The sequence below is a fragment of the Bos taurus genome, chromosome 2 (assembly GCF_002263795.3).
Source record: "Bos taurus isolate L1 Dominette 01449 registration number 42190680 breed Hereford chromosome 2, ARS-UCD2.0, whole genome shotgun sequence".
Taxonomy (NCBI): domain Eukaryota; kingdom Metazoa; phylum Chordata; class Mammalia; order Artiodactyla; family Bovidae; genus Bos; species Bos taurus.
Window position 1 is genome coordinate 97,512,886 of NC_037329.1, and position 13,921 is coordinate 97,526,806.

General features: G+C 39.5%; 1 protein-coding gene across 44 annotated transcripts in view; it reads left to right on the forward strand.

The window, feature by feature from the left end:
- The window catches only part of MAP2 (microtubule associated protein 2), a 298,686-nt gene that overhangs the window by 249,429 nt on the left and 35,336 nt on the right, over nt 1-13,921 (forward strand). For 19 of the 44 annotated variants that reach the window (XM_010802225.4, XM_024998329.2, XM_024998302.2 and 16 more), the window contains 2 exons: nt 8,040-8,291; nt 10,042-13,797. The exons of 10 other annotated variants lie outside the window; for them this stretch is intronic. In XM_010802225.4, the coding sequence (XP_010800527.1) occupies nt 8,040-8,291; nt 10,042-13,797 (4,008 nt within the window). The remainder of the gene's footprint in view (nt 1-8,039; nt 8,292-10,041; nt 13,798-13,921) is intronic. 15 more of the 44 variants (XM_010802233.4, XM_024998381.2, XM_059891386.1 and 12 more) reach the window with 2 other exon arrangements.

Genomic DNA, 13,921 nt, shown 5'->3' on the forward strand with positions numbered 1-13,921 from the left:
GAGTAATCTTACTTTATTGGAGGGAGAAAGGAGCTGAACTCAGAAGCCTGAGGAAGTGTTGGCCAAGGAAAGATGGAGGAAAGGGGCAATTTGGGCAGAGGGACGAGGATGTGCAAGGACTCTCAGGTGGGAAAGTGCATGAAGTGTTCTGGGAATTGAAGGAGTCCCAGGGCTAATGCATGAGAGATGGGTGGAGGAGAGGAGTCTGGGAGTGAGCAGCAGCTGGCTTGGTTCAGGCTCCTGGATTTTACTCTGAATGTAATGGAAAGCCTTCCATGACAGCTCTGCTTCCCACAGGTCACTGAAAATGTTTCTGAACCCCTACTTAAAGCCTTTCCCGTGTCAGGAAATCCTCTTAACCAAGAGAGGGGTATGACGTTGACTCCCAAGTCACCTAGAGGTCAAGTAATTCATTCTTCTTACTGTTAAATGTGAGTGTGAGTTAAAGGGGCAACAAGGTCTTCCCGGCCATCTGAGACTCATCCAGTCTGTTTCTGGAGGGTGTACCACAGATACAGTGAAAGTATACATTAAAATAGAATCACTTTCATATCTTGGTAACTTAGGTATCATATTCCAAAGTAACTGTTCCTTCACATTTTGGGATTGTTTCCCTCAAGATGTTTCAGTATATTTGGGGAAAATGTCAACTTACTTCCTACTGAAAGTAATTTGAAGATATTTTTAACATTTTCAAACTGAATATGTATTTTTATTTAATTTTTTTCAAAAGACAGCCTCAACCTATACAAAATCCTAATGGTTTCCTTTTAAAAAGATAATCATATTTTTTAGTTATATAGAAAAAATATGTAATTTCAAACTCCATTGATTTAAAAGATTAGATAATATTTTTACCTTAATTTTATGAAAGGCATGTGATCTAGGCAATCAAACTAGTTCCTCTCTTTTATTTTAAACCACTCTTAAAGTATGTATAACAACATTTGTTTTGTTTTATCAGAAAAAAATTAGTGAAAATCCACAAGACAAGAATCAACTTTTCAAATTTTCAAATCAATTGGTTTGTGAAGACAAAGCCAAAGTTTTTAATATATTGCTCATAGCACGTTGACTGGAAAGAAAGCAGGTGGATTTTTCCATCTAGATTTTTTACCCTCCTCAAAACACCCTTAAAGCAACTTCAATCTAAAGGCACAGTGAATGTCACAGTTCAGTCCTTTTATGTAAATGTTCTTAGATTAAATTGAGTATTTCATTGATTTTGAGGATAGGCTTTTTATTAATTAGCAAACATTCTAAAAGCTGTTCTTTCCCAAAGGGGAGGCATGGATGCTTCTTCTAAAAATAATTTAAGATATTAATTACTGTCATGTATGAATATTCATGTATTATAATTAGTGTAATATTCATAAGACTGTACTTATTCTGGGGAACAAAGAGATTTTGATGAAAAAAATTAAGTAGCACACTTGGAAACACAGGTACAGTGAACCAAACTGAACTAGTTATTATATTTTCAAATTAAGTTCCCCTTTCTTTTTGGCCTAACCATAGTAGTTACCACTTGAACTGAACTGTTAGAATTTGGAAGCCCATGCAAGAGCAATGGAGAAATCTGAAAACAGAACCAGGAGTCCTTCCACCCTCTTAGGTTTGCTCAGAATCCTAGGCTGATGATTTCCTGTGTCAATGATGTGGCTGGCGCACTGTAACTGTTAACCGGAAGCAGTTTCCCTCCATATCATTCTAGGGCAGCAGACACAGTTGGCAAACTGAGAAGTCCTCAGTCCAAAGCTTGTAGACTGGAAAGGGCTTAGAGAAGTTGGGACACTACGTAAGAGGAGTCAGCTGCTCTAGGTTAGGCCATGGGGTAGAAGCTGTGATGCCGGCAAGATCACCAAGTCGGAGTCACTAATACCCCAAGATGTTCAATCTCTCATAAACGTGACTACTCATTGTACCCAAGGGGGCTCACAGATCAAGACTGAATTTTGTGTGGCAAACTTTACCCAATATAAATTTTCAAATGCTTCTTTTAAAGAAAATTTTGTATGAAAGCAAATTAGGGGAAATGTGGTTCTCCACTAAAACCAGGTAAGCTTCATTTTTAAAGATTATCATTATGCAAAGGAACTATGTAGAAGTCCAAGGTTCACAAGACTACCCTTCCCTTTAAAACAGTACATTATTAAATGAAGCAGACTATTTTGTGACATAACCCAGTGTCCAAAAGCAAATGTACTTATAGTAAAAGGAGACATTCGGTCCTGGCCTTAAAGAGCAAAACTGTTATGAATTCATTTTTCATAAATCTCCTAAGTCTAGCTTTGATGTATCAAATCAAAGAAAAGAGTAAAGGTACATGACAACTTGTCTGATAGACTAAAGATAGAGATATTAACGTCTATGGAATCAAGAATGATTCTTGGTGCTTTCTCAAATACCTTCCCATTTAATCCTTCAAGCAACCCACACAGAATACTCACCTAGATAATACTCACTTCCACTGTTGCCCAGGATGTCACAGCTAATAAGTGGCTTATCCAGAGTTTAAATTCAAATCTGCTATGCTCAATTGCTTTGGTCATGTCTAACTCTTTGCAATCCCATGGACTGTAGCTCACTAGGCTCCTCTGTCCATGGGATTCTCCAGGCAAGAATACTGGAGTGGGTTGCCATGCCCTCTTCCAGGGAATCTTCCTGATCCAGAGACTGAATCTGTGTCTTCTGCACTGCAGGCAGGGTCTTTACTCACTTAGCCACCTGGGAAAACGAAGTTCCTACAAACACCCTCACTGCATCGCTAAATCTAGCTAGGCTCTTCCTGTGGGACAATGAGAGTGAAGTCATCTTCTAATGAGAGTATTTTGGTTACAAGACACTGGATCGATTCCCTTTTTTTCCAAACAACTCCCAAGTAAATAATTCATTCATTTATAATGTATTCATTTATAATTATTATATATATATATAATTCATTCATTTATATAATTTATTTATTATGTGTCACACCTCCATTTGGGTATGAACTGAGAGCACCTGCCATACACAGTCCTATAGCAAATGAGGATCTCTTGTCTTCTAGCATTATTACTGGAAGCCCATGCACTGGTACAGTCTCTGAACTTTAGCCAGCCAACATGGTCCTCTAAGCATCACTTCACTGGCACATCTCTGGGACATGTAATGTAGATGGACTTCAGGCTCATAGGTCCTAAACAGAGACTTGGAGTAACCCAGAGGGGCCTGGGCTTTGCCAGACATTCTTTTTGAAGTTGCCTGGCTAAGAGCCAGACAAATACTACAGAGAAGCTACTTTTCCGCTGAAGCACTCAAAGTTTTTGTTGTTTTTGTTGTTCCCTGATTAGCCAGAGTTTTCAGAATAGAAAGTACTGTTTCTTTGAAATGTTCTGGATCTGAAGCAAGACTCTGGGTTGTTTTCAAATTTTGGCACTTTCAAGAAACAACAAGAAAGAGGAAGCCAAAATCTTCAAAAGGCTAAACTATCCAAGGAGAATTGCCTTTAAACTATCATCTCTCAGGTTTAAATTCTTTAGTTTTGAATTGTAGTCTGCTGTCCTCCCTAGAAAATGTTGAAAAGCAGGGAGGCAAATATGCCATTTTCACTTATTGATTATCCATGTAATCTGTTTGAATGTATTAGAAGTTTTAGAAAAAATTTGTGTCCCTGGGGAGTCTACAGCCTCGGGAGTCACTAGAGGAGATATGAATGGCTGGGACTTGTGACAAGCCCAAGACTTATGATTCAGCCAATGTTGTAGGCCAGATCTCACCCAGTCGTCTGCTCAGCTGAGAAATCATGCCGAGTTGAACTAACAATATCAAATGTAATTTTAGGTTTCTTCTATCCCATGATATAATAAGCATTGTGGCTGGGAAAGTTCTGAGCACCCATCTAGAAACAACTTCCATGGAACAATCAGTAAACAATATGTTCAAAAGATTAAAAACATTCTCTCTTCAAAATATTATTTTAGTGTCCTTATGATTTCAGGTTTATTTCCAGTTATCAGCACTCAGTTGAATGAAAATAAGTTATTGTGCTAAAAATTCAGTGCATTTTCAAATTAATGCTGTAATTCTGTCCACTTAAATTTTGATAGAAATAAAAATTATACAGATAGCTACTGCATTTTGATCTTATTGAAAATTACAAAAATTTAAAATTATTTCTCTATAGAAGTAAATAAATAGTGGTTAACAAATTTAGTAATCAGCCATGTAGGCCTGAGATACGTACAGTGTCTCAGCCAGATATTGTTCTTTGTGATCATTCTTTAGGCTTATTGAAATGCTAAGCAAATTGATTGATATACACTCATATTTCTAAGGAAATATATTTAAGTAATACAGATTTCTAAGCTAAGACGTGGGAAAGAAAAGAAATGAGAGCAGCTTCTTTAGCATTTCCATGAGAAATATACAATGAGGGCTTTGAAATATAAAAACAGTAGTACAAGTGAAACTTCACAGAATACAATTGTGATGGGTCAGAAGCCACCTCAGTAGAAATTCTCAGCTAACTGTATCTCTGTTAAGCCTTCCAAAGAGAAGCAGAACACAAGAAAACAAGTGTATGTTGCTAGGTAATTTCTAGTACTTTCACAGCCATGCAGATAAGAACTAGGGTTCAAAAGGATGCCTAGGAGTTTGCATCCAAAGAAAAAGCTATGCCAGTTGTGTTCCCCTAAGCAAGACAGGAAAGAAGCATAATGCATTGTAGATTTTTCTTAACAGGATTGAAATTAAAAATTATTTTCTGGTAGAAGTCATGAACTAAAAATTAAATCAACCAAAATGCTAACCATGCGCACATACTAGATAATGAAGGTTGTACTTCCACAGGCCCAGTTTCTCTCAGAATTGTACAGGCGTCAGGTCCTAACAGCTTTCCTCTTTTATAACTTATAAATGTATTGATAAAAACATGAGAAAATGTGCGTACTTGAAAGAATTTCTTCTAACAAATGCATTTGTTTTGTAGTGCTTTGTTTCTTTCCCAGTGTTTCTGTTGTTATTTTAACTCATTTGAGGAAGATGTAAAGATAATTTCTATTATGCAGTGGGAGTGTCAGAACATTTGGTTCATTTAGATCAATGACAAGATTCCTAAAGGGAGAGTTTAAATTCAGTGGCTACTGAAGCATGAAATTTCAATGTCTCCCATCCTCCACCAGCTTGGTCTCGCTCATCCCTCTCCATCCTGCTGTGCTGCTTCCGTGACCCCATGTCCTGTGCAAATGTTTGTCTCGTCCGTCTGATCTTGTGTCTGTCTTGTCCAGTTTTCCCTGCAGTTTTTTCCTGTGTGTCTGTTTGTAGATGAAGGGGCTGAGGATCAAGTGGGTCCTCTACACAGGTTCCCCAGCCACGAACCTGCCACCAGCGGGGAAAGGCGTAGACTCCTAGCCCCCTCCATCTCGGTGTCTGTGCCTGATGATGACCCTTCCAATTCCGATGAGGAGTACTATGAGCATCCTTTGTTCAGCTCACAGTGGACTGCCTCTAGTGTGCTCCCCAGTGGCCCAGCGCAGAGTGCAGAGGCCCACTTAGGCCGGGAGAAAGGTGAACCAAGCATGGTCCCCTTAGCTCCTCCTCCCCTGCCCGCAGCTTTGACCATGTGCATCACCTTAAGTGTGCCTCCATGTGTGGGTGGGAGGGACAGGAGCCTGTTTTTTCCATATGAAAGTGAAGTCCCTATATCGCTCATCTCCATCCAAATGCCTCAACAATTTATATGGAAGAAGGCTGATTTAAGACATGTGAGTGCTGCTTTTTTTTCTTCACAGCTTCTGAGAAGGAAGCAAAAAAAGTTCAAACAAGTATGACTTCTTTCTACCCCTTGCAAATATATCAATAGGGAAAGAATGTATCTTCTTACCCAAACCAAAGAAGATGACCTTTAATATAATTTTTCCATATTACTAGACCAGACTTCAGAGTTAGGTTTCTATTTAGTGCCATGTTAATGTGATAGCCTTTTAAAAGATAAATAATTGTTTAGGGTAGAATAAATGTTATGGAATGAATTTATTTCTCCAAATCACTTAAACATCTACAGAAACTATAGAGGCTTCCTCAGGTGACTAAATCTTGGTTCAGATAAGTAGAGGTGGGCTAAAATGAAGGAAATGCTCCCAAGCTTTTGTCGTTCCAGTCTTTCGAAGGTGGAGACCTTGTGTATAGTTAGCTGTGGAGAGGATAAAATAAGTGGGCAGTGGGCTGCAATTTATCTCATTCTAACAAGGTAGTCTTATAAAGAAAAAAATAGGGCTAATTTTTTTTTTGCTTAGGTAAATGTCATTTTGAAATGAGGAAAAATAACTTGCTTAAGTGAAGAGTTTATTTTTGTATGGCATAATATTTAATGTAAAGGCAGATAGTTCCAAGGCAAGAGCACCAATGGTTCAGACATTCTGATAGAAAAATACAATCCATATTGAGTAAACTTAAATGGACTTAAAATAATTAAGAAAAATATGTGAATTTTGAATAAAGAACAGGTGTGGAAATAAACATGATTTATACAAAATGAGAAACTGGAAAGCTAAAAAATTACATGGATTTAGAAAAAATGTAAAATAAATTGATTTCACCCAATAAAGTGACATTAGTAAAGCAGCTATATTAAAAGTCTCTTAGCTTTAATCAAAATCTCTAATTCTATGGCATTGTAAAAATTGCCTTAATAATAAGTTAGAATCTGAGTTATTAAAATGTTACTGACATAGTTAAATTACAAAAATGCAAGTATCTGTGTGTTAAATGTGAAGAAATAGTAGCAGTTCTCATTTTTCCCCATAAGGGCTTTAATGTTTCTCAAAAAATTTCTCTCCTTTCCATCTATAGTCTTCTTCACAGATCCATTTAAACAATATATGATTGTTCATAGGAATTTCAAAAGAATCATTCATTTGAAGAACTATAAGACAGCTTAAATATTTCCCTCTAATTTCTTAAGCAATAAAATGGGATTTATTTTACTGATATTTGAAGTGTAAATGAGAAACAAATGACAGCATAATTCATGGCTTTTCATAAATTTGTTTTATTACATTTTAATTGTTAATATTTTTCTGTATTCTTCAATGGTAGAATGGTTAATCTTTGGGGAGGATATTTTGGCAGTTTTGTTGCCACTCAGCTGTCTTTCCTTGGTGGTTTTGTTTTGAATTGTAGAAATGAAACTTTATAATATGCACATTTTCATTCTTTCTTTAGTGTCAAAGAGAACTATACAAGAACTATATTACTGATATTTCAGTGGTTTGAACAATATGATAACAGTCGTGTCCCAGAGGTAGACTTTTCTAAATTGCAATGAAATTAACTTTTACCTGGACCTTGTTTTTCAAAATATTTTACTTACTTCTTTAAAAATTTGTACATTCTCCAATCATATAAAGCAATGAAGATGAAATTAATTGAGTTAGGTAGTCTTTGGCCTTAAAAATACTAAATAAAGTATGTCTTAAAGAGTTTTGATGGATTTCATGATAAAGTTGATAATAAAGTGGTTGATTGGATATTATTCTGAGGCCAGGTTTTTTACTCCCAAAGATCCCTTTAGCAAAGTTTGCATGTTTTAAATTAAATCAGGAATTCGTATGTAGGGGCTTCCTGCATTGGAGAAAACAGCACATGACTTACAAACTTAAAGGTTTGTTGCAGCATATCAATGCATCTGTCTTTTCACAACCATCTGTTATCTGGCAGTGCCATCTCTTATTTCCAGCCAGCTTTCCACATTGTGTGCGACTTACTGCCATTTCCACTAAGGGTAATAGATCAATAAAACCCTTTCAGCTCTCAAGTTTTAAAATAAATAGCCTTTTAATGAGACTTTAAAAGGCATCATTATTAGACGATTATATTTACTAATTTTCCAAGCAATACATAATGTCCATTGCGTTAAGACATTAATTTGTTCATCCAAGCAGTAAAAGAGGTTCTTGTGAGGTCAATAAAGTAGAGCTGAAAGCGTTCCTTGAATGATATTTCTGTTGTTTCATATATGTTTCTATGGTCATGATGTCAACATCTTTTTCATCCCTAAGAAGAAGAAACGCTAGAGAGTCCAGTGGCTGAGGAAGAGAAACCTGCCACTCTTCCTGAGAAAGAGTGTGGGGCTGCCAAGGTCTCAGACCAGCCCAAGGGCCTCAGTGAGGGCCAAGTGGAGTCTAGTGCGGAGGCCCAAGTAGTTCCTGCAGACAGCGCCTCAGCAGGGGCCCCACAGGAGAAAAGTGTAAAAGAGGTCACGGTCACGGAGGTGTCTCCAGAAGTAAAAACCCCTTCCTCTGCCGGGGAAGGTGTGTCTTTCTTAGGATTTGCATGTGTTTTGTTGCAAGTAATCTCTCCAGCAGCTTATCAATCTGATGCCTTTCCAATGCTATTCCATCGCTGGGTCGTCTCATGATACCAAGACCCCTGTCTGAGACTTAAAGAGCAAAGAGTGTGGCTTGTGCAGGTGCTGTGTGGCAGCTTGGTTTTCCACTGCTGCAGCTGATTCCTGGTTTTACTTTGCCATGATACAATACGCTTTGCAGCCAGGCTGATGACGCTATGTGAGCTTTTTTTCCGCCCCCGCCCCTCCTCATCTCAAATGTTTGCCAGTCACATTGCTAATACATGTATATTTTTATTTTTATTTTGGGGGACAGCAATTCATATGCTTTTCTTTCAAATCGTAGAGGTGGATTTTGGCACATTATTACGGGCTTCAATGGTAGAATGGTTTTTGTTTGCAACTGCAATGTGCTATATTTTTTTTATGCTTCAGTGAATACTGGTTTAGTTTCCTTAAAAGCACCTGCTGATGCTTCTCATATCATTTCCTTTCCATGGCAACCAAACCCTTTGATCATCACCATCTCTCTTGAGTTTTCATTCATCTAAACTTTACTAGAAAATTCATAAAGTATTTATTTTCTATTGTGACAAGACAACACACAAGTGTTTAGGTTAATGATGATCCATACACTTGCCCTTCAACAGATGACTGAATTTTATTAATTTTCCCCAAATCTTCTCCAGACAATTAACATTTAGGCTTAGTGACCACAATGAAATAACTTTGGCTGTAAAATACAAGTGACACTCTGGAGCCTTTTGAATTGGTGAACAAATAAAAATTACAAAGACTCATTTAGTCTCTGTGAAGCATCCCTAAAGCCAATATTGGTCAGTGCTTCACCTGTTGGTCACATTCCAGGAAATGAGGTCATGACCAAGGAGAAAAAGACATTTTAATAGTTTACTCTTATTAAAATTTTGTTATTCATGTAACTTCCCAGTATTAACAGTATAATTCAGATTTTCTTACATCTATCATACAGACTAAGTAATGATTAGGATTTAGGAATTTTGATACATGGTAGAAATTGTCTTGTTAATATTTAGGTCATATCAAACAAAGTCTATAGCAATTATTTATTTGTATTACTGAAATTTAATCTTAGATGACTTCTAAAAGTTTATTCTAGGAACATTTCAATGCCCCCAAAACTGGTCTTGGCATTTGTTAGTCAAGTTAGCTGAAATTATTTAACACATATTATTATAAATTAATTGGCCTTCTGCCCATGGACTACCAATTCACTTTGCAATGAGAAAAGAAAAAGTTTGGCTGAAACCAATTCTTTTCCATATTTAGATTATAGATTATATAGATTATTTTGTACCCTAATGTTAACTACTTATTAAATTTTCTTTAATATGTAGTTTTTATCTGTAGAAGGCATATGACATCTTTTTCTGCTATAGGACACATCAAGTACTGTTTAGAGACACCAAACAAACAAAGGAAAAAAGAGTATTCAAAATATACTCTTATTTCATTTCTGTACACATTAATTCACAGTGGGAGTTTATTGTAGCAATCATACAAATGTATCTCAGTCCTGACATTTTCATTTTAATTTTTAAATGAATAGCATGCTTGCACGTTTCATAGTTTTTCTTTCAAGCCTACCATTCATTTGCCATTTCAAAAAATAATTTTAAGCTTACTGCCTGAAAGCCCTTGCCTATTATGTTTAAAAATCAACCCAATTACTTCAGGTTTACTTACAGCCTCGAAGATGGAGTTTCATGATCAACAAGAATTGACTCCCTCTCCAGCCGAGCCACTAGACAAGAAGGAAAAGGAACCAGAGACAGAAAGTAAGCCTGGTGAAGACCTTAAGCATGCTGCCTTAGTTTCTGAGCTGGAAACAACTAAAACTTCCCCTGATAAAAAGGACATACAAGGCACAGAAGAAGAAAAAGCACCTCCCACTCTGTTTGGGCACACTCTTGGTGCCAGCCTAGAAGATACGAAACCCAAGACAGAACCAAGCCTAGTGGTACCTGATATTGGCCTTCCTGCAGAGCCCACAGCTGCAAAAGAGCAGAAGGACTGGTTCATCCAAATGCCAACGGAAGCCAAAAAGGACGAGTGGGGTTTAGTTGCTCCTGTATCTCCTGGCCCTCTAACACCCATGAAGGAAAAAGATGTACTTGAGGATATCCCAAAATGGGAAGGGAAACAATTTGATTCTCCCATGCCGAGTCCCTTTCAGGGTGGAAGCTTCACTCTTCCTTTTGACATCTCAAAGCATGAAATAGTTGCAGCAGCAGCATCCTTTGCTCCCGCCCTGTTACAGCCAGATGACCAAAAATCTCTGGAAGAAACTGGTAGCCCAGCAACTGCCAAAGATAGTTCTAAAGTTGAAGAGCCCCAGAAGGATCAACCTGACAAAATAGCAGAAGCACCAGCCTCAGAGGCAGTTGCTGCACCCAAAGATGCTCACGTTTCAATTGTGGAAGAGTGTGTCCCAGAGAAAGTTTCAGGAGAAGAGAAAGGGATGATAAAGGAAGAGAGTGTGCAGATAAAAGAGACTCCCACCCTCAGCGAACAGGAATCTACACTTGCTGAAAAGGAACCTCACCTAAAGCTTGAAGAAAAACCAACCATTTCTGACAAAGAAGCCATGCCAAAAGAGAGTGAACCCCCAAAATTGATAGATGAAGAAACAAATATAATTCAACCTTCCACCGAACACACTTACTCCAAAAAAGAAGAGAAGGGCCAGGAGCCTCCCACAGATATATTAAAACAGGACTCATTCCCTGTAAGTTTGGAGCAAGCAGTTACTGATTCAGCCATGACCACTCAGACCCTGGAAAAAGTCATGACTGAACCAACTGCACTAAGTGAAAAGATTGCCACCCAGGAGCTCTTTGAAGAAAAAGTTGCTGACAAAGATCATAAGGTAGAAGGAGTTGGAGTTGTAACATCAGCTGAACTTGACATGCCATTTTATGAAGACAAGTCAGGAATGTCCAAGTACTTTGAAACATCCGCCTTGAAAGAAGAAGTGACCAAAAGCATCCAGCCAGGCAGTGATTACTATGAACTAAGTGACACAAGAGAAAGTGTCCAAGAGGCTTTTGATACTGTGTCTCCCATGCATAAAGATGGCGACAAGGCACTTCCAGAAGAAGAACCCCAGCCCAGTGCTCCGGCACAAGAAGCAGGGTATAGCACTCTCGCACAGAGTCATCCATCTGACTTACCAGAAGAACCCAGTTCTCCCCAAGAAAGAATGTTCACTATTGATCCAAAAGTGTATGGAGAGAAAAGGGATCTCCACAGTAAGAATAAGGATGATCTGACACTAAGCAGGAGTTTAGGACTTGGTGGTAGGTCTGCAATAGAACAAAGAAGCATGTCCATCAATTTGCCCATGTCTTGCCTGGATTCCATAGCCCTTGGGTTTAACTTCGGTCGAGGGCATGATCTTTCCCCCCTGGCTTCTGACATTCTAACCAATACTAGTGGAAGTATGGATGAAGGAGATGATTACCTTCCAGCCACAACACCTGCCGTGGACAAAGCCCCTTGCTTCCCAACCGAAAGCAAAGAAGAAAAAGAACAGGCAAAGGAAGAAAAAGATACTGGAGAGGAAAATGCCCGAGTCGAGACATCATGTGAGTCGCCTTTCCTAGCCAAAGATTATTACAAAAATGGTACTGTCATGGCTCCTGACTTGCCTGAAATGCTAGACCTGGCAGGCACACGGTCAAGGTTAGCTTCCGTGAGTGCAGACACTGATGTTGCCAGGAGAAAATCAGTCCCATCAGAGACTGTGGTGGAGGAGAGTAGCACTGGCTTGCCCCCTGTCACTGATGAAAACCACATCATCGTTAAAACTGACAGTCAACTCGAAGACCTGGGCTACTGTGTGTTCAATAAATACACAGTCCCCCTCCCGTCACCTGTTCAAGACAGTGAGAATTTATCTGGGGAGAGTGGTTCCTTTTATGAAGGCACTGATGATAAAGCACGAAGAGATTTGGCCACCGATCTTTCATTAATTGAAGTCAAGCTGGCAGCTGCCGGAAGAGTAAAAGATGAAGTCAGTGCTGAGAAGGAAGCATCCCCACCTATCTCTGGTGACAAATCAGGACTGAGTAGGGAGTTTGATCAGGAGAAGAAAGCCAGTGATAAGCTGGATACTGTCCTAGAGAAAAGTGAAGAACATGCTGATTCAAAAGAGCACGCCAAGGAAACAGAAGAGGCTGGTGATGAAGTTGAAACTCTTGGATTAGGAGTGACCCAGGAGCAAGCTTCAGCCAGAGAACTGACAGTCGCTAAAGATGCATCACCTGTCATGGCTGAGAAAGCAGAGAAAGGTCTTAGTTCAGTGCCAGAGGTAGCTGAGGTAGAACCGTCCAAAAAAGCTGAACCAGAACTGGATTTGGCTGTGAAGAAAGCTGAACAAGGTCAGTTAGATATTAAAATCAGTGACTTTGGACAGATGGCCTCAGGGCTACATGTAGATGCTGGAGAGGCAGCAGAGCTTAAACTTGAGGCTACCCAGGACCTCGCCCCCTCATCCACAGCCCCTCCGGAGGTAGATGCATTTATGGGTGTTGAGTCCAGCCACTTGAAAGAAGGCACCAAAGTTAGTGAAACAGAAGTCAAGGAGAAGGTGGCTAAGCCTGACTTGGTGCACCAGGAGGCTGTGGACAAGGAAGAATCCTATGAGTCCAGCGGTGAGCATGAAAGCCTCACCATGGAGTCCTTGAAAGCCGATGAGGGCAAGAAGGAAACTTCCCCAGAATCTTCTCTAATTCAAGACGAGATTGCCATCAAATTGTCTGTGGAAATACCCTGTGCACCCGTTGTTTCAGAGGCTGATGTAGCCGCAGATGAGAGAGCTGATGTCCAGATGGAATTTATTCAGCCACCAAAAGAAGAAAGCCAAGAGACCCCGGATATTTCCATCACACCCTCTGATGTTACCGAGCCGTTGCCTGAAGCTGCCAGAGCTGAACCAGCGGAGGCTCAGAGCGAGGAAGAAGAGATCGAAGCCCAGGGAGAATATGACAAGTTGCTCTTCCGCTCAGACACCCTTCAGATTACCGACCTGGGTGCCCCAGGCGTCAGGGAGGAGTTTGTGGAGACCTGTCCTGGTGAGCACAAAGGAGTGATTGAGTCTGTCGTAACCATCGAGGACGACTTCATCACCGTCGTGCAAACCACAACTGATGAAGGGGAATCAGGGTCCCACAGTGTGCGTTTTGCAGCCCTCGAGCAGCCCGAGGTGGAAAGGAGACCGTCACCCCATGCTGAAGAAGAACTTGAAGTAGAAGAGGCAGCTGAAGCCCAGGCTGAACCCAAGGACGGTTCCCCAGAGGCTCCGGCTTCCCCTGAGAGAGAAGAGGTTGGACTCTCAGAATATAAGACAGAAACCTATGAGGATTACAAAGATGAAACCACCATTGATGACTCCATCATGGATGCTGACAGCCTCTGGGTGGACACTCAAGGTGTGCATTATATTTTTCAATTTTCTACTCCCAAGTAAAATCCAGTATCCTAGTGGAAAAACGTTTTTGTTTTTTTTTTTCCATTTTAGACATTTTAAAATGTCCCTTTATCTCTTTATTTTGC